This window comes from Gracilinanus agilis, chromosome X (assembly GCF_016433145.1).
Source record: "Gracilinanus agilis isolate LMUSP501 chromosome X, AgileGrace, whole genome shotgun sequence".
Taxonomy (NCBI): domain Eukaryota; kingdom Metazoa; phylum Chordata; class Mammalia; order Didelphimorphia; family Didelphidae; genus Gracilinanus; species Gracilinanus agilis.
In genome coordinates, this window is record NC_058136.1 from 61,828,178 (window position 1) to 61,837,855 (window position 9,678).

A 9,678-nucleotide genomic window follows, 5' to 3' on the forward strand; every position below is an offset into this window, starting at 1 on the left:
GATACTCTCTTCTCTGGAGACTTCTCCTTCTCTGCCTTCCGCCAGCTACAGTCCCCGATTTGTCTTCATGTTAGCACATTCCCTTGGCTAATCATTTCCCATTTGTTTTGTCTATTGGCTTGCGTTCGTCCCCCCCCCCCTCGGATTCTGAGCTCCCCAGAGGAGGGCCTGCTTTTGCTTCTTCTGTGTCCCCATCACCTGACCCAGTGGGCGTGTGGCCCACAGTAGGTGTCTAATAAATGCTTATTGATCGCTGGATGGAGGAGAGACGATGAATGGATTTAAGGCTGGGTCCCCGGCCCCCAGATGCCACCTCTCATCGGGGAATGAATGGAAGCCCTTCCTCCTACAAGGTATGGCGAGGGGGCGGGTGCATTTTAGAGGCTTTCGGAATGATTGGCATCTCGTTCTTCTTCTCTTTTTCAATGGAGTTCATATAGAAATATTCGTGGATAAAGTAAGGAACTCCCTTCTCTACTTGCTTTTAGGCATTCATTTGGCCATTATTGAGGTGTCCGTCAAGGTGGCCTCCGGCTTCTTAGCTGACTGTGCAGGTTCAGGAAGAGGAGCCCCCTTGCTGCCGCCGTCCCTAGGAGCTCTCACTTGGGAAGCAGACTCAGCCCAACGGAGCCAATCGTTCTGTGGAGCTGGATCGGCCCCGGAGGAGCCGGGGGTTGCTCGATTTTCCAGGAACACTGGACGGTTCTGATTCTTGGGGAGTCTTCACCCCGGGGTGGCACAATAGGGCTCGAGGCCTCTCTGAGGCCCTCGGGAGAGAAGGAAGAAGAGCTGCTTTGAACAGTTTGCAGACTAGGGCGGGAGTCCTTTGCATTTTCTGTTGGGTTCAGTAAGGTCCAGCTTGCCGACAGTGTTTCCTCAACCTGAATGCTCGCCCTTTGCTGTAAGGGCCTGGACGCCAGTGAAAATGATGATGTTTCCAAGATGGACCTTGGGTCGTACCATGAGCCAAAGAGAAGCTGGCAAGCCTGATTCCGGCTCCCGTGGGGCCCCGGGGAGCTTACACTCTGCAGCAGAGCCGGACTCCCCCTCGCTGTGCAAGGCACCTCCTCAGAGCAGCACGTGGCGTCAGCAGCTGGAGCAGAACATAAAGAGGAGGGAAGCTCATCGGGCACTGTGAGAAGGACCCGGAGGCAAAGGCCAATGGAAGGATGCGGGAAGAGAGAGCAAAGAAAAGGACAGGGGCCGGAGGGGTTGATTGACTGACTGATTGATTGAGCCACTGCTCACATTTTCATTTATGTCACCCAGATTTCTCCTTGTATCGCCTCCCCCCTCCGCCCCCGTCCCAAGCCACCCCTTACAACAAATACTTTTTAAATAGTCAATCAGCAAGCATTTACCAAGCAGTTACCGTGTGCCCGGCTTTGTCCTGAGTGCTGGAGAGAGAGGCCAAAGCACGGCTGGTCCTCATGCTCGAGGACTTCCCACTCTAACGGGGGAGGAGACAAGGACAACAACAATCCACAAGGATGGATGAGGAACGACATCCATAGAGGACAAAGGATCTCGGGAGACAAGAAGCCAGGGGATTCTGGGAGCGGAAGTGGGGATGCCGAGCTTTCGGGCACGTGGAAAGAGCCAGCGTGAAGGCACAGCAGCCGTAGACGAGTGTTCCGTGTATGAGGAACAGCAAGAAGGGCAGCCCAAAGAGCCTCAGCACCTGGGGAGAGGGAGGGTTAGTAAAACGCCAGGCCCGGCACTTTATATTTGCTCATGGAGGGAATTAGTGAGCCCCTGGCGGTTATTGAGTTGAGGAGGCCGCCTAGATCTTGAGCCTGGGCGCCTGGAAAGATGATGGTGAGTTAAGGAGAAGGGACGAGCTTTCTTTTTGACGCGTTGTGTTTGAGAGGCCGAAACGCAGTGGAGAGAGTGAGAGAAGAGGAAAAGGAGGGACCGAGTTGGGAGATTTTCTCAAAAACTGAGGCAGGAATGTTAGGCTGGCTAGCTAGCAGAGATGGCTACATCCAGGGAGGATTCTGTAAGGATGGGGGAGACATGAGCATGTTTGTAGACAGGAGGGAAGCAGGGAGAGAATGAAGATGAGAGCGAGAGAGTGGGGGTGAGCAGAAGGAAAATCTGCCGGAGCCACTGTTGCCCAGAGAGGTGTTTCCCTGGGAAACGAGAAGGGCCACGTCTTCTCGAGAGATACGGCCGAATAAGGAAACAGTGGCAGGCGGCGTCTGAGTGATGTGATGATGTGAGACGAGGAAGAGGGGAAAAGAAGGAAAAGAGTACCCATTTTTTCAGTGAAATATGAAGCTAAGCTCTCAGCTGAGAAGGTGAGGGGGTGTCAATGGGGGTTTAAAGAGAGGTGCAAAGGTTTGGAATACCCACCGTGGTGAGTGGTATAATGAATAGAGATGGGTGGGCCATATACAAAGATTACCTTGCTGCAGTGAGGACCCAGTCAGCAACGTTTTGTGATCTTTCTCCAGATCCATTTGGGAGTCCATGAATTGGAGTGAAGGCAGTAGATGGTGGCTGAGAATAATCCAAGGCTGGGGCTTAGCATGGCGTGCTTGACTATTGTCAATAGGAAGAAGGGGTAAGGGACTCAAAGGTAAATGATAGGGTGGAATTGAACGCGTTCCCCCAAGGGATTGAGGTGGAGAAGGAAGGGAACAGACGTTGTACTAAGTACTCAGAATACAACTATAAGCCAAAAGACACACAGTCCCTGCCCTCAAGAAGCTTACATTCTAATGGGGGGAGACATCATACAAGAGAACTCGAAAGCAGGTATTTGTGTGTTTGTGTGTTGGGGGTGGGGTATTAGGAAACCAGGCGCAAGACCGGGAGGGAAATGGAGGTCATCCTGGCTCTAGGAGGAACTCACCAATGGAGAAGAGGAGAGGCCTGCCGGCGGTGACAAGACTGTCCAAGGACCTCGCACAACATCCATCCTCATCTTGGTTGGTGATGTTGCATTCTCCCAGGCCCAGCAGGCTGGAAGCGCAAGGTATCAGTCATAGGTGAAAAAGTCCTGGGGGTCAGTTTGGCCTCTGGAAATCGGAAAAGGTCCGGGGGTGAAAATGGAGGCCAGGAGCAGGGTGAAGGGGTGAATAAAAGAAAAGGAAGGACAGGAAGAGGAAAGAAGGAAAAGAGGGCCACTGAGAAGCCTGGGAGAGACAGGAAGAGGGGAGAACATTCAAAGAACACTGGCCAGAGCTGGAAGGAAGGGAGGAGGGAGGTGGTCTCCTGAGCTCCCCCCAGGCTTCCCCTCGCCCACCTGCTTCAAATGCTACTCTGCCATGGCCCCTGGCTCATCCCTTCTTCCTCTTTACTTCCCCTCTACAGGGCCTAGATCTCAGTGCCCAAATCTTCTCTCCCCTTCTGCTTCCAACTGAGGCCTTCTCATTCCTTTTGGAGGAGCAGAAAGGATAGACTCTGAAGTTGCCGTGTGTGTGTACATGTGTGCACGTGTGTATGCACATGCATACACACGCATATCTGTTCATGTCCTTCTTTGGAGTCCAGAGCTCCAGCTCTCCTCATGTTAAAGGAGCCTGGCCCCGGCTGCCTGCCTTCTGTAGGGAAGAATACCCCGCGCCAGGGTCCTTCTGCCCTATGATGACTTCATCAGTGCCACGCCCCCCCTGCACGCCCATGTAGCTGGGGCCTAAAACTCAACGGTCTACCTCCTTCCTCTGCCCTCAGCTCCAGAACTGGTTTCCCCATCCCACCGGACCCTGCCTGGAGCCCTTCTCGTCCCGCCTTGCCAGCCTTTCCAGTCAGCCAGCCCAGGAGGCCCGAGGAGGCCCGTGGCTCCCCGCCTCACCCTGCTTAGCCGCCCAGGCTTCCCCTCCCTCCCAGCCCAGGCCCCAGCCCAGGCTCCCCCCTTCTGGGCCTCTCCTGCGGCAGCTGTTGTGCTCTGAATAAGCAGAGCACGGAATTACCCCATGGACTGGAGGCTAGCTGAAGTTGGATAAGACCGCTCTCCCCGGCAGGATTGCCCTTTTGTTTTCTCCTCCTTTAGTCCCTGCCCAGGGCTGCCGTTGCCCCCCCACCAGGGGCAAGAGCCCTCTCCTTCCCAACCCAGCCGCCGCCACCACCCCTGCCGAGGGGCCCGGCCAATGGGGGCACTGCCTTTCTGGCCAGCAGAAGGGACCTAGAAAGCTCAGAGGGTCCAGAAGAGGAGGCGAGGAGCCCACGGCTTGGCCTGGTCTGGCCTGACCTGGCAGGAGTGAGCGGTTCAGGCTGGGCCGCCCAAGCCAGGAGGGAGCTAGGAGCCAAGAGTTAAGCCCAGCCTCCAGCCTCCCCCTTGCTGTAGCAGACGGAGTCTCGCAAACAAATGTCTAAAGTTTACCAGTTGCTTGGGAAGGGCTTCCAGCGGGGCTGGAAAGCTCCATCAGAGCTCAGCTCCAACCCCCTCCCCTGGAGCTCTGCTCAGGGCTGGGGTCCTAGAATTGCCTGGGGAGGGGCATGGCAACCCCAAGGCCCAGCTCCACTCTGCTTCCAAGCAGGCTTCCAAGGGGAGTCGTCATCCTCAGACTTCTCCCCTCCCTGGTGCCCCCCACCCAGACCGGTGCCCCCTTCTCCTGGGCCTCTCAATCCCCAGGCATTGCCATCTGCTCCTCAGATCCCCGCTCATGTCCCTGAGAAGAGGGCCTTGGCTGCTCCACTCTCTGCTCCTTTTCTAATGGCCTCCCCAGCTGACACCCCTTCCTTTTGGGGGTCGAGCCTTCCTTTCCTCCCTCTGTCCCTCCAGGAACATCCACTTCCTGTTTTGCTTTGGGCTTCCCTAGAAGTACAGGCCCAGCCCCAGTCTGGATTCCCCTGCCTCTGACGCCTAAAGCTCCAAGCCTCGGAAGGCCCCTCTGAGGCCATGTAGGCCATCATTGCTACATTGGAGCCTGGAGAGAGGAGCCAGCTGACTTGCCCAAGGTCATACAAGGAGGAAGCAGGAGAGTCCATACAGGAGCCCGGGGGCCTCTATTTCTAAATGGGCCGTTCCTTCCACCTCAGCAGGGTCCTTAGCTTCTTCTTTTGAAGCCCTCGCCTTCGGTCCTAGCCTCACTACTATGTGTCGGTTCCAAGGCAGGAGAGCGGCAAGGGCTAGGCCGTGGGGGTTAAGGCACCTGCCCAGGGCCACCCAGCTAGGAGGTGACCCAGGACCTCCCGTCTCTAACCTGGCTCTCAATCCACTGAGCCGCCCAGCTACCTCCTGGGTCCTTAGCTAGAGGGGGCAAGAGGCAAACTTCCAGAGGTCATCCTGTTGTCACTTCTTTCCATCAGGAATCTGGAAAGGCACCAACCTTGCTCCGAGGAAGGGTCCTCGGGTTTCCCTTCTAGCCTGCCGAAGGGATCCAGGACCCCCGAAAGGTGAAGGCCGGGCCGCAAGACCTTGGACTCCTCTTCAAGAACGGCAGAGGCCTTTCCTTCCTTCTGAGACAGCCCAGACGGTTGGGGGCAGGGAGGGGCTGCAAGGCAGAGTACTAAAGAGCTTCGGCAGGCGCCAGTGAGAGCGTGGCATCGGCCGAGGCAGGACTCTGCACAGGCTGACTAGGAGCTGGGGAAAGAGGCCGAGGCCTGGGACGTGCATAGCTGGCACCCAGCTCCGCCGCTAACCACCTCTTGGAACCTCCGCTTGTCCCTCTGGAGAGATGGGGCCGCTCCTCCTTTCTGCTGTGACTTTGGGGACTCTGGGGGGGGGGGGGAAGCCGCAGCCTCAGAGTCTGGGCTCAGAATGGGAAGAGGCCTGGGCTGAGGACTTCCCGAAATCTCAGGCCAGTGAGCCTGGCCATTGCTGCCTCTCAGCCAGGACAAAAGCAAAAGCAAGAGGAGGACCGAGGAAGAGCCTGGGGCAAAGAGGCATCTCCCGGGAGATCTGAGGGCGCCTCTGGGAGCCCCGATGGGCTGGAGCCAAAAGGAAGCCCAAGAGCCCTTGGCACCCGCTCAGGCCAGTGGGGGGTGGATGGCCAGCAGCCCTACCTCTGGCAGCCCTACGGTAGAAGGAAAGACCAAAGACTGAGCAGGGCTGCCGCAGTGGTCTGCAGGAGGGTGGGCTTCTGGTCTGTGCCACCTACACTGGGCAAACGCTGGGGGGAGAACAGGGCTTGGAGGCTCCTCCGAAGCCTGGAGGGCCGACGCCAGCATCAGCCTTCCTTCAGCCTTCTAGTCTGAGCCCTCTGGGCAACAGCGATATCCTGGAATTCCTCTCCCGTCAGTTGTTCAGGCTGCCTCGATGTCCCCCTCAGGGTTCCCAGAGCCCCCCAGTGAGCCAAGGTTACTGCCTCGAGCTCCAATTCCAGTGGGTTCTCTGGCCCAGCAGCCACCAGTGCTTAGGGACCCCATTCCATGGAACCCACCAATGCTCTTATTGAATTAGCTCCAACAGAGGGCACCTTGGGCAGACGTGCCAACACCTGCTCATTCACTGGCAGACCTGGGGAGAAGGAGAAGCCCCTCCCCCACCAAGCTCATTCCCCAACTTGCCAGAGCTGCTGGCTCGACTTCCCCAAGAGGCTGCTCTTGGTTGCCTTGGGAAGACTGCTGGGGCCTGGGCTTCAGGCCAGTCCCGGGCACCCAGGCTAACCCCGACCTTTCCAAGCTCCCCAGGGTGTCGCCATGTCTAATCCTCTCTGCCTAAAAGCCAGAAGAACAGAGGACAGAGCCGCGGTGGCAGCGAGGAGAGCAGGGCCAGGCGGTCCTGGGCTTCGGGAGCCCTCGGGGAAGGGGGGAGGAGGGAGAGAAAGGCCTGAGGACTCTCCCTGCCAGCAGCCTGGTCCTTGCCTCCTCGCTTCAGTACAGTCAGGCAAGAAGGACCGAGGATCTCCTCTTGCCCGCCTGCCCCACGCCCCAATCGCCCTACATGACCAATAGCAAGAGGGGACCTTTGATGCCATCTAGTCCCTCGACTTTATTTTACAGAACAGGAAACTGAGGCCTAGGGAGACTGCTCTCCAGGCCCTTGGTCTCCCGATGGAGCATTTTGCCCAGTGACTCATATTACTGGTGGCATCACCAGATGGTGAAGGACCTCAAATGCCAGACGAGGGCATTTGCGTTTCGCCTCAGAGGCACCAGGGAGCCACTAAAGGTTTTTGCGCAGGGGTATGCCCAGCTCTAAGAGAGCACCCGAAGCAGCTCCACACCTTGTTCCATGGCCCCCGGAAAGGCTGAAGAAGACCCGAAAGTAGGAGGGGGAAGGAAGTGCTAAGAGGAGCCTGCCTATGGGGGAGGGGTGCTACACAGGAATGGGCAAGGAAGGGCTCAGTACTGGTTCCAAGGCAGAAGAGTGGTAAGGGCTAAATGATGGAGGCTTAAATGACTTGCCCAGGGTCCCACGGCTTGGAGGGTCTGAGGCCACATTTGAACCCAGGACCTCCTGTCTCTAGGCCTGGCTCTCTGTCCTCTCATGTGTGAAACGTTTAGGGAGTCTTCTTTTCCAGAAGTCTTTAAAACTTGAATTCATCTCTTCAACTAAAGAGGCAGCTCATAGAGATGTTGGACTTGGAGTCAGGAAGACTTTGAGTTCAAATCCTACCTTGGTCACTTACTGGCTGTTCGACACCAGGCAAGCCACTTAAACCTCTGCCTCAATTTCTTCATCCACAAAATGGGAATAATGACGGCATCTACCTCTCAGGGTCGTCACAGAGGTCAAATGAGATAACACATGTGTAGTGCTTTGCAAAGCGCCTGTTGGGCTGGCCCCGCTGCAGTTCTTTATGGAGATGAGTATGGATCAGAAGACCTGCGGGGCTCTCTGCTAACCCTTCTACCCCGAGGACTCTGATTCGCTGATGTTTGGCCCCACACGGGAACGAAGGGAGGCTGAGCCTGCACCTGTCGCCCGTCTGCCATCCTGGCTCGCAGGGCTCTGGGCCACCGTGGAGGATTCTCGGCCTTCTAGACTCTCAGGAGGCGATTCTGGGAGTAAGTCGGGGGGCTGCTCACCCCTAGCCTCCCACAGGACCTAGAGCTCTACCAGATGGCACCCAGGCCTAGACAATCTCCTGGCGCCAGGGAAGATGGATGCCTAGACTAGGGAGTTACTCCCACCCCCAGGCCTCCCTCCAGGTCCACGGCCCCAAGCCGAGGCCTGGCTGCTGGGCTCTGGAAGTGGAAGAGACCTGCAGGGCTTCGTCTTCTCTTCAGGCCCAGGGAAGGCTTACGTCCTGGGATAGGGGGATGTGCCACGCAGCCGCAGCCCAGCAGGCCTTGAGGTTCTCTCTGCATTCTTCACCCTTTCGCCCCATCGCTTCCCAGAGTCTCAACAACCAAGAAAACGATCGGTCAAACCCTGGATTTCCAGCTAGCCCGGAGTGGGAAGGGATTTGTCCACTCTCGAGGCGCCTAAGTGCCCCTGCTGGGTGTGTGTGTGTGTGTGTGTGTGTGTGTGTGTGTGTGTGTGTGCTTCAACTTTCCAGATTCCAGAGCTAAAATGAGTTCCCAGTTGTAGAGAGCTTTCATAGATGTGGAGCCAGGAGGGAGCCTAGAGGCCTGTAGTCGAAGCCCTCCGTTTACAGAAGTCAGAAGTAGAGCTCTGACTTGGCCCAAATCATACAACTAGTAAGTGGCAGAGGCAGGCTAAGAGCTTTGGTCTCTTTTGGCTCTGAGCATGCCAGGATACAAGATTCCTTTTCTGACTGCTATAGTATCATGCCCATTTTAGAGATGAGGAGGCAGCAATGAGCAAAGTGATGAGGGACAACAGCTCTGGGCAGGAAGAAGCCCGAGTTCTATAGGACAGGGCTATGTCCAGCATTCTTTTTTTTTAATTTACTTAGAATATCCTTCTGTGGTTACACGAGTCATGATTCCCCCCCCCTTCCCTCTCCCCTCCAGGAGCTGATGAGCAGTGCCACAGGGTTATCCACATATCCTTGTTCAAAACTTATTTCCATGTTATTCACATTTGCAGTAGAGGATCCTTTAACACCAAAACCCTAATCATATCCGTATTGAGCCACATGATTGATCATAGGTTTTTCTTCTCTGTTTCCGCTCCCACAGTTCTTCCTCTGGATGTGGAGAGCATCTTTCTCATAAGTTTCTCAGAATTGTCCTGGGTCATTGCATTGCTGCTAGTACAGAAGTCCATTACATTCGATTTTATCACAGTGTATCAGTCTCTGTGTACAATGTTCTCCTGGTTCTGCTCCTTTCGCTCTGCATCCATTCCTGGAGGTCTTTCCAGTTCACATGGATTTCCTCCAGTTCTTTATTCCTTTGAGCACAATAGGATTCAATCCCCAACAGATGCCACAGTTTGTTCAGTCATTCCCCAATTGAAGGGCAGCCCCTCATTTTCCAGTTTTTGGCCACCACAAAGAGTGCGGCTATAAATATTTTTGTTCAGGTCTTTTTCCTGGTACAAACCCAGCAGTGGTATGGTTTATGCCCAGCATTCCTGACTCAAATATAGAAGTCTATTCACAAACCCTTCCTCCCATGGGCCTTTGTCTTCTGGGAACAGGAAAAAGTCTAGAATCTTCCCTCACGAGGTGCTTTGGGGAATTGGAAACCTCAGAAATATGGGGCAACACAAGCCCGGCCCCACCCCTGGGAGATCTTGCTTGGTGAGATGGAGTTGGCCCAGGGTAGCCTGAAGCCCCTGTAACTAAGTCAGCTCTGGAGGAGATAGCCCCAGAGAGTGGAAGTCACTGGATTCTTGCTTCCCGACTCCCACCTCTCATGCCCGCCCCCCCCCCC

At 55.7% G+C, this 9,678-nt stretch overlaps 1 protein-coding gene across 1 annotated transcript in view; it reads left to right on the top strand.

The window, feature by feature from the left end:
- Nucleotides 1-961: 961 nt before the first annotated feature.
- The window catches only part of LOC123253716 (chromosome-associated kinesin KIF4A-like), a 29,163-nt gene continuing 20,446 nt past the window's right edge, over nt 962-9,678 (top strand). Inside the window, exon 1 of the mRNA XM_044682866.1 lies at nt 962-1,134. Within this exon, the coding sequence (XP_044538801.1) occupies nt 962-1,134 (173 nt within the window). The remainder of the gene's footprint in view (nt 1,135-9,678) is intronic.